General features: G+C 37.9%; 1 protein-coding gene across 3 annotated transcripts in view; it reads left to right on the top strand.

Annotated features, from left to right (window-relative positions):
• Positions 1-25,454, top strand: part of LOC118006339 (polyadenylate-binding protein-interacting protein 1) — a 30,811-nt gene extending 5,357 nt beyond the window's left edge. For all 3 annotated transcript variants that reach the window (XM_034998959.1, XM_034998958.1, XM_034998956.1), the window contains exons 3-11: positions 5,597-5,782; positions 9,170-9,282; positions 13,846-13,957; positions 15,348-15,473; positions 16,743-16,849; positions 17,774-17,891; positions 18,681-18,735; positions 22,609-22,702; positions 25,093-25,454. In XM_034998959.1, coding sequence (XP_034854850.1) covers positions 5,597-5,782; positions 9,170-9,282; positions 13,846-13,957; positions 15,348-15,473; positions 16,743-16,849; positions 17,774-17,891; positions 18,681-18,735; positions 22,609-22,702; positions 25,093-25,186 — 1,005 coding nt within the window. In that variant the 3' untranslated portion in view covers positions 25,187-25,454. The remainder of the gene's footprint in view (positions 1-5,596; positions 5,783-9,169; positions 9,283-13,845; positions 13,958-15,347; positions 15,474-16,742; positions 16,850-17,773; positions 17,892-18,680; positions 18,736-22,608; positions 22,703-25,092) is intronic.
• Positions 25,455-26,359: the final 905 nt, after the last annotated feature.

The raw sequence follows: 26,359 nt of genomic DNA, 5'->3' as shown, positions 1-26,359 counted from the left end.
AAATAAAATCTTTAAAAAAAAAAAGGCATTTATTAAGAGACCAAAATCCCCCCACCACACACACTCACACACACACTCTCTCTCTCTCTCTCTGTCCCCCTCCCCCGTCTCTCCCAGCTTTTTTCTAAGAACATTCCCCTCAAGTTACTGCCTGTTTGTGTTCTGCCTTTCAATAGTGATGTTCTCCAAAATGTAAAAGTATTCACGGTTAGTATTTACTTCTCACTGTTCAAACCTCCGCTGACTGATCCCCCTAATTGAATTGATACTACTTTTTGTGACCTTTACTGGTGCTCTTTGGGTCTGAAAATCTATTGTTCTCTCAATCCCTATCCTAGTAGACTTTGACCACAGTATGATCTATGCAGTGTAACAAGTTCCAGTGTGTCAGGTCCTGTGCTAGGGGCCAAGGGTACCTTTTCAGTCTTTTAGAAGTTTCTTTTTATAAGAACTGAATAGTTAAGATACTAATTTTAATTTTTTCCTCTCTGTGCATAGTCTTTCACTTCCAGGACTGCAACCATTGTTCTTTCAGGTTTCAACGTGTAAAATTATTCTGTAGCATTTGCTTCTTCTATGAGCACCTCTCCTTTTTCCTTTGGGCACTGTGGCGGTTCTTCATCCTTGCAACTTGCAGATCATTCCTTCTCTCAGATTGTAGTCCCTGAGGTTCTCTTTTTTCCATTTTATTACCTGCCTTGGTGATCCTATCACCTAGAATCTGACCATTGCCTGTCTACTGATACCTGAAATCTGATTCTCCCTCTGAGCTCCTGGCTTGTGTTTCCATTTGTTTTGACTTGTTCATGAGGATCTCCCATTGAAACTCAAGTATAAAAAAGAATTTATCTTCTGCAAACTTTTTTTTTATATTCTAACTAGCTACTCAGGCTAAAAAAACGGTGTGTTGACTCACATTTCTTTCACACTCTTGCCCCCTTCAATCCAGTTAACTAAAGTAGTCTTGATTATTCCACCATCTAAGTGTCAGATTAGTTTCCTTTTATTCCTGCTGCTTTAGATCTCTAGCAACGCATTCAGAGTATCTTCCATGAAAAGTATGTTTTCTATCTGATGTCCCTCCCTAATATCTTGTCAGAATTCTAAGAAAAATACATAAAACTTTAAATATTCCTCAGCTTGCAGGCCATCTAACTCCACTTTGAAGACTGACAAAATTTGTACTCTAAAAAATCTGGTACTAGAGAAATAACTCAAACATGTTAGAGTCCTCGTCTGTCCACAGTATGCTGTGCTTCCTTTTTTGCTTGAAACAACAGGCTCTGATCAGTTCCCTGTCGTTGTTTATTTTTAGTTATCTCTACACCCAACCTAGGGCTTGAACTCACGACCCTGAGATTGAGTCACCTGCTCCACTGACCCAGCCAGGCACCACCTTGATCAATCCCCTGTAATGCTTACAATTAGAGCAGCTCTGCTTTCCTTTTTTACTTTCAGACTTCAGATTTTCTTTTTAAAGATTTATTTTAGAGAGCGTGCACACATGTGCACATGCGAGCGGAGGGAGGAGCAGAGGGAGAGAGACAATTTCCAGCAGATTCCCCGCTGAGCAGGGAGCCCAGCACGGGGCTCTACCTCACAAGCCTGAGATAATGACCTGAGCCAAAATCAAGAGTCTCATGCCTAACCAACTGAGCCACCTAGGCACCCCCAGACTTCAAATTTTCTTACAAGAGAATTGGTCTTATTGAAAAGACTACAAATCAGTGTTCCAGACTGCATTTTTGCCACAGTGGATGACATTTGATAGAAATCAGACATTAATACCTTCAGTTGGGACCTGTAGGGTTCCTTCTTTTCTCTTAATAGGGACACTACAAGTCTGTAAAACTATATATCAAAAACTAATTTTTAATTGTGAAACTCACATATGTACCTGGCTAATATTAAACTATTTAATGTATACATTTATAATGCTTAACTGGTTTCACAATTTTATAAAAAATGGTCATTATTCATAATATGAGCATTTATTTACTCCAGGGCTAACTACTGTTTATCCCTTGTCTATCTTTCCAGAGCTTTTCATAGTCTATAAATCTCTTAAAATTAAACTGTACTAGAATAATGGTTCTGTGTTCTTTTCATTTTAACATATTGGTGATTTCTGTATTGATATAAATATATCTTGTCAGGTGACTATATGATCCATTATGTGGATATAAGTTGGTATATTTAACCAGTTCTTTGTTGATAGATTGTTAGATGGATTTTTTTCGTACATATGTCAAGGTTGGGTTATAAGCCTTTGTCAGTTACTTGGAGTATAGCATAGAGGTTAGAAGTACAGGGTTTGTTCTGTGCTCAGTTCTTCTAACTAGCTGTGTGACTTTACAAATTACTTAAGTTGGTACATGGTCCTTCCTTGTTCATACCCCAGCTTCTATGCCTTTGCCCGATGGTTTTTCCACTGGCTTTTGAGGCAGTCTCCCTGTTGTTCCCAAGACCCTACACAGTTTCCCCATCTGCTTCATTGATAATGTTAACTATTGCCCCATCTTCAGTTTCTGTGTTCTGGCTTTTCTTTCTCAAAGGTGTCAGGTAAGCACCTATCCTTGGGGCCTACGTGCTTCTTGAGCCTACTATATATAGACTCTCTCTCCTTAGGTATTTGTAGGACTGGGTTTTTTGGTTTTATTTTTTTCTTTTTTCTCAGATTAGATGTTAATTCTTCAGAATTCTTCCCATTTTTTCCTTTTTTTTTTTTTAAGATTTTAGTTATTTGACAGAAAGCGAGAGAGATCACAGAGGGAGAGATCAGAGAGAGAAGTGGACTCTGCTGCTGAGCAGAAAGCCCAATGTAGGGCTCGATCCCAAGACCCTTAGATCATGACCTGAGCTGAAGGCAGACGCTTAACTAAGCCACCCAGGCGTCCCTCTGTTCTTATTTTTAAAAATTTTAATTCCAGTATAGTTAATATACAGTGTTACATTAGTTTCAGCCCATTTTTTTTTTTCATAGTATATTCTAAGATCTGAATGATGTCTTCTGTGATGGAAGATAAGCTCCACTGGAGGGGGACTTTGTTTCCTTTATTCATGCCAAGACCGTACCCCCAGCACCTGGAACAGTATTTGGCACTTAGCAGGCACTCAGTGAAGGGTTTTGAATGAATAACCAAAGTGACTTAACTGCTCTGTGCTCATTTCTTCCATCTGTGCACAGGGAACAGTAATGCTTGCTTCAGAGTTTTTTGGGATTGAGGCAGCCTTGCAGAGCTCTTAAAGGGACTGTCCCATATTTTACAGGCAATTGGTGGCTATTAGCTCATTAATCAGAGTATCATCCTACATACCAAGAAGCATAGCTTTTTATTTTTAGATGCTTTTAGATATGATCCTTTAGGTATGAGAACACAGCTATGGCATTGGAATATGTTTTAGTATTTTCTCAGAAATGTAAAGATTTGCTGACTTAATGCCTTACTGTGTGCTCTTCACTGGTCCAGGGGCATTTACTCATTAACTCATTTAATTCTCTGTCACATAGCTGTAATGTTTATGATGAATAAATTTGAATTTCGTCAATGTTAATTTATTTTAGAGTCTTTTATTTTTTTTAATTTTTTTTGTTTTTTAAGATTTTATTTATTTATTTGAGAGAGAGAGAATGAGAGAGAGCACATGAGAGGGGGGAGGGTCAGAGGGAGAAGCAGACTCCCCGCCAAGCAGGGAACCCAATGTGGGACTCGATCCCAGGACCCTGAGATCATGACCTGAGCCAAAGGCAGACGCTTAACCATCTGAGCCACCCAGGCGCCCCAAAAATAAAAATTTTTTAAAAGACTCTAAAATAGGGGCGCCTGAGTGGCTCAGTTGGTTGAGTGACTGCCTTCGGCTTAGGTCATGATCCTGGAGTCCCTCAGTGCAGAGCCTGCTTCTCCCTCTCCCTCTGCCACTCCCTCTGCTTGTGCTCTTCTGTCTATCTCTCTGTCAAATAGATAAATAAAATCTTTAAAAAAAAAAAAAGAAAAAATTTTTATTTTTAAGTAATCTCTGTAGCCAGTGTAGGGGTCGAACTCAAGACCCTGAGATCAAGAGTCCCTTGCACTACCAGCTGACCCAGCCAGGCGCCCTTAGAGTGGAGTCATTTAATTTGGATTCAGTTTTGAGCTTAGACATTTAATCTGTCCGTTTACCTGTTCCGCTCAGCAAACGCTGTGAGCATGATACGGGCACATGAGTCCGCTCTTCCTGCAGTTGGTTCTATTTCCTTAGTGCCTGTGATAGCACATGCAGTTTGTCATGGTAAGTAGTATCACTTTAATATCTGGAAATACATAAAAACTACATAACATGGCCTCTAAGTGGTGGTCAGCTGAAAAAATAGTAGGACCAACTGGTTGGATTAGCCTTTCTACTAAGATTGTGTATTCATCTAACATGGAGCTTTCCTAAGGGGAATTTGGACTGGGTGTGATTTTATTTTTTCTTTATGCACTCACTGGCTTTAGAACTTAACCCCTTCATAAAATGCTTCTATATTATGGTCATAATTCTTTCGTGTGGTTTCTCATTTGACTCCTTTGGAAAAGGGTAACTTTCATCAGTAATATAGTTATTATTAAATCATAACTGTTAAGTAAATTTCAGAATGCTTGGTTAGTATTCCAGGCATTGCAAGTATAGGGTTGATAATCTGATACCTTTTGCAGTCCTCCCCCTGTTCAGCCTCCAGCCATTAATTAAAAGATTGGGAACTACCAAAGGTGATAGTGGTAAAACATTAGCTGGAAACTACTCCAGTCAAGGTTGGCTAGAAGGCTGGATATAGCAGTCTGCCACAATGTACTATGGGGAAATGTTATAGTCCCTTAACTATATATATTTCACTGTCTTTGGGGATTAACAGATGACAAGTCTTACTAGCTTTTTTTCCTCCCCAATACAGAAATTCTCAAATACCTTTAAGAGTACGAAAAGGGGGGCGCCTGGGTGGCTCAGATGGTTAGGCATGGTTAGGCATGACACTTCGGCTCGGGTCATGATCCCAGGGTCCTGGGATCGAGCCCCACATTGGGCTCCTGGCTCAGCGAGGAGCCCGCTTCTCCCTCTCCCTCTCTCCCTGTTCATGCTTTCTCTCTCTCTCTATCTCTGTATCTCAAATGAATAAATAAAATCTTTAAAAAAAAAAAAAAAAGTACGAGAAGGGTATAATGAATCCCCATGGCCTCAACAGTTAGCTACCTGTGGCCATTCTTGTTTCTATTATCACTGGCCCCTTCTTCCTTCCCACTTTGAAGCAGATCTCAGATGTTATACCCATAAATAGATCAAAATTTTGATGTCCGTATTATAGTGAAATATTGGTTTAAATTTTCTCGGTTGTCTTGTAAATCTGCCAGAATGAAAAGACAGTTTCCTACCCAGTTAGATGGAGTCCTTCTGCTATAATGTAACACGTTGGCCATTGGGCGAGGAAGAATGATTCAGTGGGCTTAATTTTATTGAAGAAAATAAATTTTATCATGTGAAGAATCATTTGTGCTAGAGACCGCTCACCTTAAAGCTGCCTCAGGTTTATTTTAGCCCGTTGCATGGATTAAAACATTTTTTTAAAACTTTTCATCTATAGGAATCCTATGAAGATGGTTGTGAGGATTATCCTACTCTATCAGAATATGTTCAGGATTTTTTGAATCATCTTACAGAGCAGCCTGGCAGTTTTGAAACTGAAATTGAACAGTTTGCAGAGACCCTGAATGGCTGGGTTACAACAGATGATGCTTTGCAAGAACTTGTAGAACTCATCTATCAACAGGTAGGTTGGCTGATGCCGCAGGTGATCATCAGATAGTTTCCTGAAGCCCAGGGGTGGTGGTTGCTCCTTCACGTTCATGTTCACTGGCCTCCATGCTTCTTAACTTTTTATGGTTCATGGGAGCTTTTAAGTCTCTGTTGTATGAAATTCCTGTAGCTGGGGATCTAGGGGCTAGAGCCAGACTGGAGATTCAAGGCTCTGTACAGGCAGTTGGAAGGAATGTTGGACATTTATGAGGGAGGCTAGGTAAGTATGTGTTTTTACAGGATCTGAAATTAACAGTACACAGAAAGAGTGCAATTCTGTTTTCCTCGGTATCAAATTATATAGCACTTTTGGAGTAGGGGAGGAAAAAAAAAAATCAACGGGAGAACTTCCTTCATCCTCACAAAGGAGCACCCCCCCCAAAAAAAAGCTAGACCATAAAACACTGTCTTGAGTCAACATTTATGTTTATTTTAAATTTCCAAGGATTTACATCTTAATTCCATAAGTCTGTCCGTCTAGATTGTTCACCGAAAATTTAAGTTTGATCCTAGCGTATTGGTCTGTGACACATTAATGCTATTTTCAGTGGGGGAGATAGACAACACTGGATTTTGAAGACAGATTAAGGGCACTGTTTGAAACTGACCAAAAACAGTAGGAGATAAATAGAAATAGAAACTTAAGTGTTCTTTAAGTCATTGCTGAAAGAGCAACTTGAATTTGGAATATGTGGAAGGGTGATTATGATAGTAGGTAATTTTCATCCTACCTAGTGTTTCATTTGACTACTTTCACAGCTTGTTCTGGATAGTTACTGGACCCCAGTATTACCTGTCCAACTCTCAGGTTTCTGGACATGCTTGAGGTTTTAGGAGTATAGAATTGCTCCATTTGTCCTGATACCTACTTTTGGCCTCTAAATGGATTGCAAAGGAATATGAGAAGAAAATGGAGAAATTGTTAGTGCTTTTCTGATTTCTCTTCTCTTCAGTTTCAGCTCTTCGTAGGCTGCCTGGTTCTAGTCTTAAGGGCTGTAATGTAACAAACTAGTTTCTGTGATGGTCTCAAAGCCAGTTCTTCAAATATGTACTCCCTATTTATCAATATTCTGTGTCAGTGATACACAGATTCACCAACAGTTCTTAAATTTCATTGGGGGATTTACTCCTAGCAACTAACAAAAGAAGACCTGTTATAAAAATGGCAATTAAACATACATATTCAACTTTGATTCTTCCCCAAATACCACTACAAAAATGAAGGGGATTTTAAGAAGCCAGAACCCTGTAGGGGCTGACATGAGGGAAAGAGATTAAAGTACCAGTCTTAGAGACTAGAAAGCAGGTGGGCAGATCTAAAAAAACAATTTGAATTCCAAGCCAGTGGGGAAAGTTGAAAATCACCCTGATTTACTGTGTGGAATCTCTGAAAGACTCTAGGACAAGAATGGAATGACACTAAAAGGATAGCTTTAAAATATTAAAACCCCCCAAAACAAAACAAAAACACAAATAAAAAACCCCAAAAAAACTAAACCCTCTACATCTTTTTGCACTGAGTATCTGGTTTGAAGTTTTATTACAACCCTTCTTGAGAAGTTATTGAAGGGAAGTACTCCACCAAAAAGAGGAAATTAAGCCAGAGATGAAGATGTAAAAACTAGAAAACAGAATTTTATAGGAATGGCTAAATGGATTATCTAGATGGTAGTGAAAGGAGATCCCAAGACAATAGCCGGGCTTCATTGGAGTAGGGCAAAAGGCTCCAGGCAAGATTCCCTGGTAAGATGAGCATAATTGCTGTGTTTGAATGTATTAAGAAGAAACTTGGGAACTTATGAGTTTAGGGGTAAATCAATGAGATGTAAGTAAAGAACAGAGTAGAGAAAATTTAAGTCTAGGGAAAACAAAGTTGTGCAAGAAAGTAGAAATCCATATATTACATGGTCCAGCTGTAAAAGGAAACATAAAACTAATCAAATCATAGTATGACCATGTTGGTAGGCGGAAAGATTGGCATAGTGGAAAGGAGTGAGGGTAAGCAAGGTGAAAGCTGGATATTCCTTGTCCATGGAGGGAAACTAGTAAGAAATAATGTCCAAACGGAAATCACAAAGCATGGAGATACAGAGGTTGAAACCTGATTTTCAGCTGAAAGAATTGAAAATGGTTGTCCATGGGAGTGAAGTTGAGGTATAGTGGGGAAGTATGAAATTTTAATAACAAGCTTTGTAGAACTTCTTGTCTTTAAGTTGTGCGTGATAATTTTAAAAGTAAACTAAAGGAAAACAGGCAATGCCCATAATGGGAAAAGGATGATTTTTGAATTTCAAGTCTTCTGTGGTACCAGATACACATCCATGAATGATCTCAGGAGAAACCAGTCTGTTGTCTTTGCAAGCAAGGAAATAATCAGAAATAAAAAGACCTAGTAATTATGAAGTACTTTCTACATGCTAGGTAACACCTGACATGTAATTAACTCGTTTAATCCTCCATGGTTGAAGATACTACTTTTATCCCTTATTTTATACATATCTTAACAGAGGTTAAGGGACTTGGCTAAGGTTACCACAGCTGGTAAGTAGACCCAGCAAAGGGTCAGAGAGGCCTCAGGCCATTTGTTATATCTAGATTATGGTTAGCTACTATCTTTGTAACCTTGGTCAGGTCCCTTTACCTTTTAATATGCTACCTAATATTAGGTAGTGAACTGTGTTTTCTACTATTCTTTAAAAACTACAATTAAAGTTAAAACTTCCTGAGTACTGTTTTGGCTATATCAAACTATCTTTGATATGTAGTGTTTTTTCATGGTCTTAGTTTTTGGAATAGCTTATCTTTATTTCTGCTTTACCCCAAGTATGTTTGGAGTATTCTTTAAGTGTTAATCTCTTGTACCAGGGACCATTTATCACTTCTTTTAGGAATCAGATGGAAGCCCAGGGAGGTTGAGTGATGTCCAAGGTCTCAGTGCAGGCCTGGGAATCTTGCTCTGGACTGCTAGATGCCAAAGTCTGTGCCAGTCTGTCCCTGAAAAACACCACAGAACAATCGTTTGGCAAATACTCTTTTCATAATTAGCACTATGCAACTGGGTACATGCACCTGTCTTATGCAAAAATTGGTTAGTATAAAGAGGTCTTGTCTATTTGCTTTCTGGTGACCTCAGGTAAATGATGGGGAGAACTCAGAATTTTTCCTTTGTTCTTGATCTTGGTGTAAAGTTGGGAGGGAGAGTTAATTTCTTTATGCCTAACAACTAAAAAAGACTTGTACATTTGTAGAGTGTGGTCAGTTTTAGGGGAGGAAATGTTTTCTTCTTTAGAACATTGCTGTTAAGTATTTGCATTAAGAACAATGTATTTGTGTCCTAAAAAAGTTTTTTTCTTTTTGAAAGGCCACATCTATCCCAAATTTCTCTTACATGGGAGCTCGCCTGTGTAATTACCTGTCCCATCATCTGACAATTAGCCCACAGAGCGGCAACTTTCGTCAGTTGCTGCTTCAAAGGTCAGTGTGAATATATGAAGTTAAAGGAAAGCTGCTTTTAGACCTACTAGACTTTGACCATTCCTCTCTTCTAAAGACTGTACATTATAGAAGGCTGCAGGGGAAGGCAGGGTGGACCATTGTTTGTATTCTAGTATATGCTGTTAAAAATTTATAGTCCCACATATCGGTCTTTTTTTTCTGTAATGATCTCTGCCTTTGGGTTTTTTCTTTTTTAAGATTTTTATTTATTCATTTGAGAGAGAGCGCAAGCAGAGGGAGTGGCAGAGGGGAAGGGAGAGGGAGAAGCAGGCTCCCCACTGAGCAGGGAGCCCGATGTGGGGCCCTGAGATCGTGAGCTGAGCCGAAGGCGGACGCTTAATCGACTGAGCCACCCAGGTGCCCTCTGCCTTTGGTTTTGTGCTTAGAAGGCCTTTCATTTCCCAAGATCTTAAAAATCTCCCACTTACATATTTCTTAGTTACATCTGTACTTTTGGTTTGGGTAGGTTCTAATTTATTGCCACATGTTGAACTAGTTTTTCCCATACCACTTTTTAGAATGATCCATTTCTTTATTGAGTTGAACTGCTCCCTTTATCACACTACATCCTTACATTTGGGTTTTGATTCTAGAGTTTCATTATATTCTTTTCATCACTTGTTCTATTCCTATTTTATTATGATACTACTAAAAAGCTCTAATTTTTTAATATAGTACTGTTGGACCCCTCCCCACATTTTTTGGGTAGAATCTCCTTTGCTATTCTTGCATGCTGCTTTTCTCCAATGAACTTTAGAATCAGTGTGTGAAATTTCATGAATCTTTTTGGTATTATTTTCGACATGACCTTGAATTCAAAAGCTAATTTAGGGAAACTAATTTTCTTATGGGAGTTGTTTTATTCAATAACAAGGTTGCCTTCGAGTTTATTGTAGTTGGTCCATTAATTCTTTAAAGATACTTTCAGTGGTTGCAAAGTATTCCATCATGTGGTTAAACTGCACTGGAACAGAATAAAGATCCCAAAAGTAGACTCCAGAGACACTTGAAAATTAAGCTTTTGATGGAGATACTCCAAATATGTATGTAAAGGGTAAATAGTGCTGCTGACAACTGGCTAGCCATTCGTTGGGGGAGAAAACAAAGATGGGTTCCTGTCTCTTTACACCAAAATATATTTCAAATCTGTAAAAAACTTAAAAGTGCAACACTAAATACTAAGAGAAATTGACAGTTAAATCTTAGGTTGCTAAAGCCCTTTTAAGCAAGACATGATATCCACAAATCCTAAAATAAGAGATTAAACCTAATTACATATAGATTATAATATTGGGAGGGGTCATAAATTTATATGAAGAAAAAATAGGGAAATGTATAACACATGGCAATGAGCTCTAATATGAAAAGAGGGACCTCTTAGGAATGAGTAAGAAAAAGACCAGTTTTTGTTTGTTTGTTTGTTTTTTTAAGATTCTCTTTGTTTATGGGGGGGGGAGAAGGCATGAGCAGGGGGCGGGGCAGAGGGAGAGGGAGAAGCAGGCCTCCCCCTGAGCAGGGAGCCCAGCACGGGGCTCAATCCCGGGACCCTGGGATTGTGACCTGAGCTAAAGGCAGACACTTAACCATCTGAGCCACCCAGGAGCCTTTATTTTTTATTTTTTATTTTTTAAAGATTTTATTTATTTATTTGACAGGGAGAGACACAGCGAGAGAGGGAACACAAGCAGGGTGAGTGGGAGAGGGAGAGCAGGCTTCCCGCGGAGCAGGGAGCCTGATACGGGGCTCGATCCCAGGACCCTGGGACCATGACCTGAGCCGAAGGCAGACGCTTAACGACTGAGCCACTCAGGCGCCCCCAACCCAGGAGCCTTTAAAAAGACCAGTTTTTAATTTTTTTTTTTACTTTTAAAGATTTTATTTGAGAGAGAGCATTTGCGCACACACACATGAGCAGGGGGAGAGGGAGAAGCCGACTCCACTGCTGAGCAGGGAGCCCAACACAGGGCTTGATCCCATGACCTTAGGATCATGACCTGAGCCGAAGGCAGATGCTTAACGACTGAGCCACCCAGGCGCCCCAGAAGACCAGTATTTTAATAGAAATATTTGGAATGCCTTTGAATAGGTAAAACTTGGAAAAATATAAATGACAAAGTTCTAAAAAGCTATTTAACCTTATCTAGCTGTATAGCTCCTAGAAAGGTGTGAAAGTGGGTACTTCTTGGAGGTAGCATGGCATAAAGGCTGGCTGCTTTTCCCTTGAGCTGCTCACCTCTGGCTGTGCCTTAAAGTCACTCTAGAGACTTAAAATAGGGCTCTGAGACCCTGTCCTCATTCCTGGGAATTCTGATGTAATTGGACTGAGGTGGAGCCTCGGTTTTTTTAAAACCTCCCCAAGTGATTGAATTTTAGCCGTGGTTGAAAACTACTCTTCCAGGTCTCTTCTGACTCTACCCCATCTGCGCTCCCATAATATTATAATACTGTCAAAGATAATAATGGAAGTGCTAGTCCTTGAACAAATAAAAAGCAGGGCATAATTCTATTAACTTAAATATATATGTAGTTTGAAAAGTTACTTTACAGCAGTTATCTCTGGGTTTTATGACTTTGTTTTTTATATTTTTCTGTTTTTTTAACCTTTCTGAAATAAGCACGTATTGCCTTTCTAATTGAAAAATCTTTAATTTAAAAAGGGTTAGTTTAGAGGTATAGGTTCCTCTCATCTAGATAATTAATGACATACAGGGGTAGGGATTTACTTTTGCACTTGAATGAACATATCTTAACGTATAATCTAATAATCATTGTACTTATAAAACAAAAAGGTCATTTCATCAAAACTACCGATAAAGTCGTGAAGGGAGAGTAGCCAATAAGGTGCTTGGATAACTAAACGGGCATTAATTAATTTCCTTTCTATTAGCCAGAGTGTTTCATTTATAGATATCCCAACTTTTTTTTTCTGATGAGGAATTAATGTTTAGGGATGCCTGGGTAGCTCAGTCGGTTAAGCATCTGCTTTTGGGTCGGTTCATGATCTGGGGGTCCTGGGATCGAGTCCCTCATCAGGCTCCTTGCTCAGCTGGGAGCCTGCTTCTTCCTCTGCCTTGCGCTCCCCCTGCTTGTGCTTGAGCTCTCACACATGTGTGCGCTCTCTCTCTCACAAATCTTAAAAAAAAAAAAAAAAAAATGTTTAGACGGTAACAAATAACTTACTATATCTGATTCAAATGAAAATATTGCTCATTTAAAATAGCTTGTAAGCTATAGGCCACATAGACATGATAAATTATCCTGGGTTTATGGATGATTCACAGATTGACCCAAGGTAAATTCTTGGTAAGCAGTGACTTTTTTCCTTAAAAAATTTACTTTTTTTTTTTTTTTTTTTTTTTTTTTACAAAGCGAAGCTAAACTGGTCCCTCATACTTGGAATCCATTCAGTCTCCATAAATCCCTCCTTTTGTCTTTAACAGAACTGTCAAAAATCAGCTTTACAAAACACATGACTTTCCTTGAGTTTTTTCACCACATTATCAATAAAGATAAATATTTAACGCCAAGAACGTAAACATTTAAAGTACATTTAAAAAATCCTTTTTTTTTTTTTTTAAGATTTTATTTATTTGACAGATAGCAAGAGCAGGAACCCAAGCAAGGGGAGTGGGAGAGGAGGAAGCAGGCTTCCCGCTGAGCAGGGAGCCTAATATATGGGGCTTGATCCCAGGACCCCGGGATCATGACCTGAGCCGAAGGCAGACGCTTAACTACTGAGCCACCCAGGCGCCCCTTAAAAAATCCTTTTTAATAACAGCTGACACCATAATTCACTGAAATGGGCAATGACAGGTTTATGGTAATGGTTTTAGATACTTTATAGGATGGCAGATGGGCCAAGTCGGGGGAAAATAAAGCAAGGGAAACTAAGTTATATGACTCCTTTGGTCTCTGGGATATTGAGACCAAACTAATTGCTTTCTGTTTCTATGTGAATTTCAGTTGGGGACCTTTCCCTTCTTTTCTCTGATTTGTATAATGGAAATTAAGGATAATGGGCTTAATAAGAGTTCATTTTATTTTCAGCTTAGTTGGAGACCATCTATATATATATATATATATATATATATTTAAAGATATGTTTCAAAGTTCATATATTCAGAATAGAACATTTTACAGAGACAATTTGAGTTAAAACAATGCTTTAAAAAAAAATACAAAACATTGCTTTCTTGACAAAAAGCCAATAAAACAAAGGTGAGGCATTTTCTTTCTTTTTGGCGCCAGTATGCAATGAACCTCATGAAACCTATGTTGCTTAAACAGATTGCAAACTTGATCTGATAAGAGTAGTTGAAAATAAACCCGTTAGTTTCTTACAACTAGGAATCTTAGTATAAAAAGATGATGCCTGTTCTGGTCTCTACAATAGACAGGAACATTTTTTACTCCAGAAAGTCAGGGCATTGGTGCATGGTACTTGTCTCTGTATTGCTTGCGGACTGCGAACCCGACAGCTGGTCATCCTGTTTGTTCACAAAACAAAGCAGTGTGCAATTATAAAAGGTGTATCTTCATTAGATGTCGGACTGAATATGAAGTTAAAGATCAAGCTGCAAAAGGTGACGAAGTGACTCGGAAACGATTCCACGCATTTGTTCTCTTCCTGGGGGAGCTCTATCTTAACCTGGAGGTGAGGAGGAATTTTCTTAAGTACTGACAAAGCCTGGGAACGTAAACTGATCATGATAAGGAATTTGTATTCACATTATCCTTGGACAGCATTAAGGGTGAAATAAAACCAGGTGAAGGGAGAGAGAAACAGTGCTTTAGGGGCTGCTCACGCTAGTGCCTGCGTTCTAATGGAACGTCCATAATGTTTGTTTCTTCTGTTTGCGGGGAGGCTGTTGGGAAGTGGTTACTAGGAATTTTAAAGTCTGTGTACTTTTGGAAAGCCATGGTTTCCATGCAAGTGTAAGCTCTCGAAATACAGATAATACCTTTTTTGAATTCACACATTTCGTATATTGACTTTCAGATGGTGGCTCAAAAGCAGCGTACTCTGCAGAACACAAAGCTTTGAGTTGAAAGGGTGGGGCGGTGCGGGGGGGAGACACTAGAATATCTAGTGCTGAATATTACTTTGTAATGGATTTGCTTTTTTTTTTCTTGGACTAGTTAATCCCAGAGATAGGTTATACCTCCTTTAACTTTGACTTGAAAACTTAATCGTAAACACCACTGAAAAGACCCATGAGATCCACCATCAAATGTGCATCTCAGTGCATCTAAAAGGTCTGTCCAATCTAGTGCCTAATTTACTACCCCATTTTACCACAGATGGACTTATTATTATTATTTTTTTTTTGCATTGGGATTTTATTTTATTTTATTTTTTTAAGTAGGCACCATGCCCAACATGGAGCTTGAACTCCCAGCCCTGAGATCAAGAGTCACATGCTATGCCAACTGAACCAGCCAGGTGTCCCTGGATGGACTTAATTTTTTAAAAATTTCATGCATTAATCTTTCAGTTTAATTTTTATATAAGCCAAAATAAGAGCATTCATCTAAAATGTGCTGTAAATGAAGAGTCATTCTAAGAATGCAGTTGTTTCCTATGTGGACGTAATAATGCCATGTCTGTGGGGGGTGTACAGATGAGGTGTGACTCCTGAGACTGCAGCTCTTCTGGCTGGAGAGCTACGATACTTAGACGATTCTGATGCAAAACAGTATTTTTAAATAGTATAAAAAAGAATAATAAAATGCTGCATGTTCCAAAAATGGTGGTAGCTTAATAGACCAGAGAATGCTTTATGAAGCAGTAATTTATAAAGGAGGCTTAGGTTATCCTGACCATATGTTATGTGTGATAAATGGAAAATTTTACCTGTAGTTTACTAGCTGTATTAGAGGTCCTATATACATGTAAAATAGTATAATTTTGTGAAGATACAAGAGCATTTCTGATTTTTGTATTGTTTAACTTAAAACACTTATTTTGCCAAGACGTTAGACCATTTATTTATCTGTTGTAATATTTTGGCATGGTTGCTTTTCATTTTCTTCTGTCCCAAAAGATCAAGGGAACAAATGGACAGGTTACAAGAGCAGATATTCTTCAGGTTGGTCTTCGGGAGTTGCTGAATGCTCTCTTTTCTAATCCTATGGATGACAACTTAATTTGTGCAGTAAAATTACTGAAGGTAGGTTTTACTTATGTTTGTCTTAAAATTCGTCTTTCTACCCCATTCGTATATGATTTAGAGGAAGGAAAGTATGTATAGTATTGAGTGAATTCAAGATTAAATTTTTTTCTTTAAGTTAAATATTGACATTTTGCTTTGCTCTTGAATTTAAATATTAGAAAAGCAGTATGTGCTGATTTTAAGATTTTTTGGGGGGGGGGGAGAGAGAGTGCATGAGCAGGATTTGGGGGCGGGGGGCAGAGGGAGAGGGACACGCAGACTCCGCACTGAGCACAGAGCCTGACACGGGCCTCAATCTCAATGACCCTGAGATCATGGCCCGAGCCGAAATCAAGACTCGGACTCTTAACCAACTGAGCCACCCGTGCTACCCTGTACTGATTTTTTTAAATATGAGAATCAAATTTAGAAGCAAAAAATGGAAGTCCTTCACCCCCATCTCTAAATTTCCTTTCCCATGTATGTATGTGTGCCCTCAAAAAAATCTCTTTTTGGCTTGCTCTTTTAATCTAACAAATATCTTAGATCTTTGGCACAAAAGATTTACCTCTTTCTGCAGTAACTTCGTTTCTATATGTGCAGTTGTTTATGTAGGTTCGATTCCTACACATAGATTTGGTGGGTCAGTGAGCGTAGTATACTTTATTTTGAGAAGTAATGTCAAATTTCCCTTCTAAACGCCAGTGTGTGGTTTGGTTGTTGTCCTACCAACAGTGCATGAGTATACTGCTTTCCCCATATTCTTACCAGTGATGGATATAATCAATCCTGGTTTGTTTTGTCATGGGTAATGAGTAAAAACAAAAATCTTGTTTTGCATTTTCCTGATCACTAGTGAATTTAAGCATTTCTTCACATTTGTTAGCCATTTTTTTCCTATGAATTACCGGTTTATATCCTTACCTCTTTCCCCCCCGCCCCGAAGTTTGTATTTTTTATTTTTTTTAAATTCAGAGCTTCTATACTTGTATATTTCAAAAAGCGAAAGGTTGATTAAAATTTTATAGCCTAACTTACATGGGGAATATACCCTATAGTCATTGATACATAAAACCTGTGATTCAGGTTCTGCTTTAATTTCTCTCAATCAGGAAAAATAGAGATTCCTGACTGTTAGATGGTGGAGAATAATTGGGAGTATTTAACTTACCAAATTCATTTTCTTTAGAGAATGCTTGAATTGCTATGAATACTTTTTTTTTTTTTTTTTTAAGAATTTCTGTACTTTATTGAATCCCTTATTTTACTGATAACCTGCTTTTTTAGTTGACAGGGTCAGTTTTGGAAGATGCCTGGAAGGAGAAAGGAAAGACTGATATGGAAGAAATCATTCAGAGAATTGAGAATGTTGTCCTAGATGCAAATTGCAGCAGGTGGGTAGCTAGCCAGTGGATCTCAATTTCTTTTTCTGTGGGGCTTGTTTTTTAACCTGTGATGTATGCTATCATCGAAAGAATTGAAATCTTACAGACCTAAATATTTAAATATTTCCTTTAAAGGTATAATATTTTAGTTATGGCTTCTGCTCACCTGGCTTTTTTTGTTCAGTTGTGTTTATAAATTGAAAAAGTTAAGATTTTCCTGTGGTGAGATAGGAGTCCGTTGAAAAGTAAAATGATTCAGACTTTAAACTGTTCAGTAAATACTTGGGTGAGGTACAATTTTAAGTCCAGTTGGAGGTAAAAATATGGGATAGGCACTGCCTTTAAGAACCATATAGTCACAGTTAGATGGAATAACTTTTTTTTTTTTAAGATTTTGAGAGAGAGAGCACAGGCAGGGAGAAGAGGGAAAAAGCAGGCTCCCTGCTGAACAGGGTGCCCGATGTGGGGCTTGATCCCGGAGCCCTGGGATCGTGACCTGAGCCAAAGGCAGACACTTAACCGACTGAGCCATCCAGGCACCCCAGATGGAACAACTTTCAAGGCTGCTTAAAAAAAAAAAAGTCAGGGCGCCTGGGTGGCTCAGTTGGTTAAGCGACTGCCTTCGGCTCAGGTCATGGTCCCGGAGTCCTGGGATCGAGTCCCACATCGGGCTCCCGGCTCAGCGGGGAGCCTGCTTCTCCCTCTGACCCTCTCCCCTCTCATGCTGTTTCTCTCTCTCTCTCTCTCAAAATAAAGAAATAAATAAAATCTTAAAAAAAAAAAATGTTATGTCAATATAGGAAATGCCTAAAAAATCAAAGCACTTAGATGTACATGTTAAATTTATGAAACATGGTTTTAGGAGTCTGTGGTATTCTAGAGCCTAACAACACTTTGGTGGATACCCTTAACTCCTTTTCAACTTGTCTGCAGAGATGTGAAACAGATGCTGTTGAAGCTTGTTGAACTCCGGTCAAGTAACTGGGGTAGAGTCCACGCAACTTCAACGTACAGAGAAGCAACACCTGAAAATGATCCTAATTATTTTATGGTATGCCAGCGTTTACATTTTAAGTTTTGTTTATTGTTTGGATCCAATTTTGGAAATTTCTAGATGAGGTACATAAAGGTATTCTTAAAAAAAAAAAAAGGTATTCTCAGAATTTAATGCCAGTAACTCTTTTCATTGGCGTAGGGTCACATGGCAACCAGCAGGCCAGGTAAATAGGGAAGAAACATGGAATCCTCTAAGGAAAGCGTGGACTAGAGAAAGATCCATCCAGTGGCAAGGGAAATCAATAAGGCTTGGACTCAGTTGAGTGTGGGATTGTGGGAAGTTTTTCCAGAGAAATTATAACCAAAGGCCTGCATCTCACACTTTTACTTTGCATGTTGTAGTAAATTAAAATAAAAGTGATCACCAGGCCAATGATGCCCTGAAGCTCCTGACATGACCAAACCTAACACAACAATGGAGAAATGCTCCTATAACCCCAGCCATGGAAATTCTTTAAAAATTGGTGGGGGGTGGGGGGAGAACCACAACTCAAAATAAGCTGACACAACGCTAAATCACAGTGCACAACAAAACAGTTCATCACGAGTGTGACAGACTAGACAGCAGGGTTACAGCCGCAGGAACTTGAGAGAATAGAATAGAAATCTGAAAACCATAGACTTTCCCAATGAAATGAAAATGGCTATTAGGAAGCTAGTTTTTTGTGTGATCTTGCATTATCAGGTGCAGATGAGTGACCTCAGTCATGCTTCGTTAATTAATGTGCTTTAAAAAATAAACTCTGAAATGCTTACATATTTGTATCACTTTGATTCATCCTAGAATGAACCAACATTTTATACCTCTGACGGTGTTCCTTTCACTGCGGCCGACCCAGGTAGGCTGTCTCACAGTGCTTTGCCCCCCATTGCTTGGTAAGCTAGTGAGTTACAGAAAACCATACCCTCACGGGTACGAAGCGGTAACTGTTTGAAGCAGGCACATTGTTCTAAGATACAGGGTAAATGTTTGTAAATGTTTATCTCCTATAGAATATTCTTGACAGGGACAACCGCTTTGAACCATTTCAAGTGGAAAGTCTGACTCTGTATATAGTATCTTGTCATCCTGACAGTGGTTTTGGAGGAATCCCTTGATTAAATGCAACCATTTTTGTTTTATATTTTCTCTAATATTTCATTTTTATACTGTAAGCTTTAGGTGGTTAAAATAGAAGGGAAAGATGGTTCTAGTCACTACATAGAGTACAACATTTGTTACTATGGGTTAATACTTGCAGATACTAAGAATTACGGGTTTCATTAATAGTCAGTAGGTCAAAGTTAATTAAAATCTAAATCTCGGCACACTTCCCCTTCCAGAAAAGGGCCATTTATAGAAAGATTTCTTTAATTGTGATAAATGGGACTGCAGTATGAGCAAGAGAAAATTTTCCCAGTTGATAAAAATTATAACCAGCTTATTGTTCGGAATTTTCCCATTTGCTTACTCTGGATAGGAGGCACCTCCTGTTCCTCAGAGGAGGTGGAAAGAAGGACTGCTTAACTTTCAACTTTAAATTATGAAACACTCAGAATATAAAAAGCACGCTGGTTTGTTTTAAATGCCAAATAATACTGCACTCAGAGTACAGCACTGGTTATAGGTCCCTACTTGAGGGTGGTTGGGTGGCTCACACTCCTTACTATAGAGTGCTGTACTCTTTAAGTAGTCCTTGTGCACATGCAGGAGGTTCTTCAGGGTGAAGAAGTACAGTTGCTACATTGTAGGTTACCTGCATCTTCTACTTCACTAAATGTTGCTAACCAGCTTTCCAGTCTGACTATACCACATGATATGCCCCCAGCAGAACATGAGGATTCCTGTTTCTCATCCATGGCAACACTTATTACCAGACCTTATTGTTGTCAGTTAGATTGTACCAAATTGTAAACTTTCATTTCCTTACTAGTGATAATGAATTTCTTTTCATGTTTCTATTGACAGTTGTTTTCTTTTTAAGAATTTTTTTTTTTTTTTAAGAATTGCCTATTTGTGTTCTTTGCCCATACTTGTCTTGGATCGTTTGTTTCTTAACTGATTTGTAATTCCTTACATAGCCCAGAAAGTGACTCTGAGGTTCTCCCAGTATATGCTGTCTTTCCATTATGTTTGTCTTATCCTATAGAAGCTTCGAGTTTTCATGTCACTGTATCTGTCTTGTTCCTGCTCTCGGTGGCTAAGGTTTCCTTATTACCATCAAATTCCATTTTCTTCTAAAAGTCTTTGTTGCTTTTTCATATTGAGGTCTTTAATCCATCTGGCTAATCTTTATGTGATAGATATAGTAGGACTTAAATATTCCATGTTCTCTTGTCTCAGCAACTGGTGTTGAGTTACCCATTCTCTCTCCTCAGTAAAATGCAGTCCCTCTGATGTGTACCGTGTCCGTCCTCTCTAACTTGTATCTTAGTCTGTGTCTGTGCATGTGGATCTTTTGTCTGTCTTAATACCAATACCACAGTCTTAATTACTACTTTACTTTAAATCTTGCTATGGCTGGTAAGACAGATTTTCTTAGTCTTCAAAGTTACCTTGAATCGTTTTGGTTCTTTGTTCATCTGTGTCTCATTTGTTCAACCTATTTGTTCTTTTGTCTACAGAAATTTTTTTTTTTTTTAAAGGAAGTCCATTTCTTTTTTTTTTTTTTTAAGATTTTATTTATTTGACAGAGAGAGACCCAGCGAGAGAGGGAACACAAGCAGGGGGAGTGGGAGAGGGAGAAGCAGGCTTCCTGCCGAGCAGGGAGCCCGATGTGGGGCTCAATCCCAGGACCCTGGGACCATGACCCGAGCCGAAGGCAGACACTTAACGACTGAGCCACCCAGGCGCCCCTGTCTACAGAAATTTCTAAAGATGCTTATTTTTGTTTCACATTTTTGTTCTTTTAATTCTAACCTTGCTGTTATTTTTGAGGATCACATAAAATTTATTTTGATCTTTTTTTAAATTGCAATCTGATATTTAATGGTCTTAAACTTTTTTTGGAAAGGATTTCAAACTTACAGAAAAGTTACAAAAGTAAAAATTGTACAAATAACACCCATCCACCCATTACCCACATGTACCCTTTGTTAACGTTTATTCTATTTGCTTTATCACTTGTTCTGTCCACACTTTTCTAAACCATTTGAAGTTATACATATTGTGGCCCTTTATGACTGCTCTCATGTTTTAACTGCTTTTTTTTGTTTTTCTTCATGAAAACTCCTTATGGCTTGGGTTGTAGTAACATCTTTTCCTGCCAAGGAGCCACAGGGGTAAAACTGATTTGGAACAAGTTTTTATTTTCTTGTCATAGGGTTTTTTATGTGGGTAGTAGAAATTTGAGGTCTAGGCCCATTATTACAAATTTTCTGAGGAACCGGTTTCTTCAGAGTACTGTTGTTTCTCCTTCAAACCCAGGAAGAGACCAGCAAGCTTCTTTGCTAGCTCTCTTTGCCACCAGTGTTTTCCATTTTGTTTTTTTCCTGGTCCACCTTTTTTTGAGATATCCACCCTTTGAAGGGCCCGGGTTTTTGTAGGTAGAGGTGGGCGTGGGCATGAATTCCATCTCTGTTTCACATGGGCCCAAGACCTTGCTTTCTGAACTTCTGTAGGTTTTTAAATCCAAGCCCCTTTGTTAACTGAGAGCATGTGGTCTGCCAGCCTCCTGGCTGGAGTAGGTATGTATGATTTTCAGTTCCCTTTTTGTTGGTCATCAAGGGACTTGATTTTCTTTTTTCTGAACTCATCTGTGCATTTAAAAGAATGTTTGTCTTATCTGTTACCCCAAGTATTTGTTGCAGAAAGGTTCTGCAGTTAAAATTGTCTCCAAATTGCCAAAATTGGATGTCAAAATATCACCAACCCTTTAAGCTGAAATAAGTTTTATAGAGACTGGCAATCTTGGGGAAAATACGGTCTAATGTAATTATCTTGTTGAAATTTGAGGTAGCTATTGTTCACAAGAAACCAATTTTAAGGTAACTAATTTTAATACACACTGATCTGTTTTATTATTCAGAGATAAGTACTCCATATGGATATGCTAATCTTAAAAGATACTCAGTAACTCTGCCTAAGACAGTTGGCAGATGGAGAGCTATAAAATTACCCGTATTGCCTTGGAAGAACCCAACCAAGGGAAAGTTCGTATAGCTGAAACATTTATCAGATAGCTACCTTCCAGCTGTCTCTGAGGGAAGAAAAGAAAATCCCCTGTGCTCAGAACCTTTGCTAGGTTAGCTAATCTGATTGAGAAACATGGGCCAGTGGCTGTTAGTTGCTAGCCACTAGCTCACTTGACTTCCTCGGGAAAGAGTAAGGGGAACAGAGGCCAGGCTATTTGATTAAAATCCTTCCTTGTGGAAGGAAGAACAGGAATATGGAAGAACATGTTTTTTCCCAACAAGTTATATAGATATATGTTTTGTTTTATGGAAAGAAGCAGCAGAGAGTATAAGCGGCATACACATTGGCTATGGTATATCCACAGTGGCCTTGATTTGCAACATGTAATTAGAGGAATGTTAAGATTTATGAGCACGCAGGTGGCAAAAGCAAGCCAGTTAGAATATAAGTTTTGTAAAAGCTATTAAATATGCAACTGGAAGCTTCCTGCTATTTAAACACTGGCTCTACTTAAATGAAAACTAATATTAAAAGTCATTTTTAGGATAACTGGCCATTTTATGACTTTTGTCAACCTTTTTTTCAATTTTTTTTATAGATTACCAAGAGAAATATCAAGAGTTACTTGAAAGAGAAGACTTTTTTCCAGATTATGAAGAAAATGGGACAGATTTATCAGGGGCTGGTGATCCGTAAGTTCTTCCTAGCTATTAACTTTCTTTGTGATATTTCTGTGGCCATAGTTTGTAGATGGAGTTTAGATTAGAAAAAGGTAGATGAAGAATGCACATTTTGATTTGATGGTGTTGCAATGGTATACATGTATGGCTTACCAAAAATTTTCAGGAAATCATACCAGAAAACATAAACTCTGATTCTGAAAATGTATATATATCTGAAGGGGAAAAACTAAAATAGTGGTATACTCAAGTATAGTTTTGTGAAATAGATTCAGTTCAGCTCTAATACTGTAAGGTCTTAGGCAAATTCTGTGCCTGTTTTTTCCATCTGTAAAGTAGAAATAGTAGACCCTTCCTTGAGTTCCTTTGAGAACTAGGTGAAAATACATACATACTTAGAACCACCTCCTGGCAGACAGTAAAAGACTCAGATCTTAGCTGTTTTAAAGGATGAATTAAGATTAAAGAGAATGCTGATAACTACATTAAGTGTTTGGACTGATGGGAAGGTGTAAGTTATAGTCCCATTCACATCTCTTGATCCCTACCTGCCATTCTTTGTAATAAAAGAAACTTTTGCTACTCGCTTACCATCAGATTGCATTACACTGAGTTATAGAAGAACCAAGAGCTTGTAAGGTTTGGTCCCAGCTCTCTTAACAGTTCATGTGAATTTGGACCAGTTACTCAGGTATTCTTCTAAGTGGAGGAGAGGGAATAAATTAAAACTGACTTAATTTTTTCCTACGTCTCATCTCTCATGTATGTTGTAGGTTAAAAAAGTGAACCACTTTTATTCTCTCCCCCATCTAGTGACATTTATAAGTCTGTTTGAGATCTAATGTTACCATATTTTTTTTACATACTAGTTTAATTAAAAAAAAAAAAATAGGGTTGTAAGGACTCAAGCCCAATAAGAAAAAGGTTCAGCCCTGCTGGGTATACCACTGGAAGTTCAAGCTGTTCTTGGCATTGAATTTCAGATTGTCCTCTGAAGTTTTGCTTGGTAAATATTACATGCTCTTGCCCTGATACACTTATGGCCATTTCAACACATGGCCTTGTACTAGAAACGGAGGAACAATGACAGAAAGACCCATCAGCAGTTGGTAGGATTGGCAAGATAGTTTTGTCACATATGTAGGTGGAAAGGATTATTGCGGGGTGGGGAGACATACAGACAACATGTTGTAGAGGAAAAGTGTAGAAAAGGGAAAAGATTTGGAGTCAGATTCTGGCTGTGCTACATATTTAACCCAAATCTTAGAGTTATTTACTTAACCTCCTTCCAGAGTCTTTTTTTCTTTTATCTCTAAAATGGAGATGATGGGCGCCTGTCTGGTGCAGTCAGTAGAACATGTGACTCTTGATCTTAGGGTTGTGAGTTCAAGCCCCATGTTGGGTGTAGAGATTACTTAAAAAGAATGGAGATGATAGTAGTACCTATCTTTTTAAGATGGCTATGGGTATTCAGTAAGAATATGTATATTAAATCCTTAATGGGCTCTTTAAATTTTCTACCCATACTTAACTGTGGAAAGCTTTGTTTTCCATCATTTTAAACTACCTAATAGTTGGAAAAATTCTGAGATAGATGATCTCGAAGGTAGCTTCTTGTTATGAAAGTGATTCCAGATAAATGGAATGTGACTAAATTGTCATTTCAAGAATAACATTTCTGATGTTAAGTAGATATAAAATAGGGGAGCCTGGGTGGCTTAGTCGGTTGCCTTCAGCTGAGGTCATGATCCCAGGGTTCTGGGATCGAGCCCTGCATTGGGCTCCTTGCTCAGTGGGGAGCCTGCTTCTCCCTCTCCCTGCCGCTCTCCTTGCTTGTGCTGTCTCTATCAAATAAATAATATCTTAAAAAAAAAAAAAAGTAGACATAAAACTTTGCATTATTAGAGGTGAATGGCATATCTGAAATTATGTTCTAACTATAGTGTGATTAAGGTAAGTTTATGAAAATAATATCAATCTTGAGCCCCCAAATTTATATGTCGAGACTTTGAATTCACTTTTAGGTTAGGTTAAGAATTTAACATATGTCGGGCGCCTGACTGCTCAGTCAGAAGAGCATGGGATTCTTGATCTTGGGGTTGTGGGTTTGAGCCCCCCATGGGGTGTAGAGATAACTTAAATTTTTTTTTAACATACGTCTAAAAGTATAACAGAAGCTTAATTTCAAACACAAGAGACTCAGAATCCAGTGTGAAAGGTAACTGCTCAGATTAAGCGTTTGGTTGTCTGAGGACTGATATGTATGTAATTCTGAAAAGTGCTTACATTCTGTAACAGTCTAAGAAAGTTATATCACCATACTTTTTTGTGTGGCTTAGCATCTTAGATATTTCTGAATTGAAAAATGTTAAACTTATGAATCATCTTTACTTCTTTCATAGATACTTGGATGATATTGATGATGAGATGGACCCAGAGATAGAAGAAGCTTATGAAAAGTTTTGTTTGGAATCAGAGCGTAAGCGAAAACAGTAAAGCTAAATTTCAACATAACAGTTTTATAAAGCAGTTTAGGTTATGGTGATTTAGCAGAACACAGGAAAACAGGAAAATGTGTCACACTTATACCAAATTAAGGATGTTGAGTTATGTTACTAATGTATGCAACTTTAATTTTGTTTAACACTATCTGCCAAAATAAACTTTATTCCCTATAACTTAAAATGTGTATATATATATAATAGTTTATTATGTACAGTTAATTCCACTGTTCTGGCTGCAATAAAATCGATTTTGAAATAAATGAAATGTTGAAAGTAAATTTTGCTAGTTGGTTAGAAGCTTAACCTTTAAATTCTACTTTTCTTGAGGGAAAAAGTCTTAGCCTGGAAATATGTATTATTGCAAAATGTAGCATCCTTTTTTAGATGAGTATATAGCTTTCATTTAGTTTTACGTTGTCTCAATGAATTGGGTTTCAAGTATGAATCACAATCATGAAAATCTTTAGCACTAAAGTCTTAGAATATATCATTAACAACTGATTTACATATCCAGATGCTATTTGATACCAAGGGCTTTTAAAATGTCATTAAAAAAAAACAAAAAAAACAAAACTTAAAACTCCCAACTAAACAACCAGGATTCTTTACTTAGGATTTATTGGAATTGTTCTTCCCAATTACCCTAACTTTTCATTACCCAAAAGCCTAGAACATTATTCTGCTTTATTTATATGGCTTTCATTTTTATTTTGTAGCATGAGTTGCATTGACTTTTTTACTAGAGAATTTTACTAGATCTTTGTCACTCAAGTTTTCACCTGCTTTATAATTGATACACCCTGAGGATCACTTTTCTAATACTTTTACTATAATGCAGTACCACCTCAGCCCTATTTAAAAATATTTGTACCTAATGTCAAAAGCCTTTTTCCAGCTAACTAAAAACTTATGTACAAAAGGATTGCTTGTAAATATGCATGTAAATAGTTCTGTTAATAACCCACTGTTTTACATTTGGTACATCTGTGTCTGCTAATACAGTTAGCTTTCTCACTTTTCAGCTTGTTTGTTCAGTCTGGATTAAAGTTAGACTTTGAAAATAAAATTTAAATAGTTTTGTTTTCCTCTTAAGTTTTTGGAGTGGTATCCTGATATTTTAAAGAATTTCTGTTCAACTTTGTCATAAAATTAAGTGTTTGAAATC

Source organism: Mirounga leonina, unplaced genomic scaffold (genome assembly GCF_011800145.1).
Source record: "Mirounga leonina isolate KUSES-001 unplaced genomic scaffold, KU_Mleo_1.0 Mir_96, whole genome shotgun sequence".
NCBI classification, from domain to species: Eukaryota; Metazoa; Chordata; class Mammalia; order Carnivora; family Phocidae; genus Mirounga; species Mirounga leonina.
Note: the sequence above shows the minus strand (reverse complement) of the source record. Positions and strands in the feature narration are given on the sequence as shown.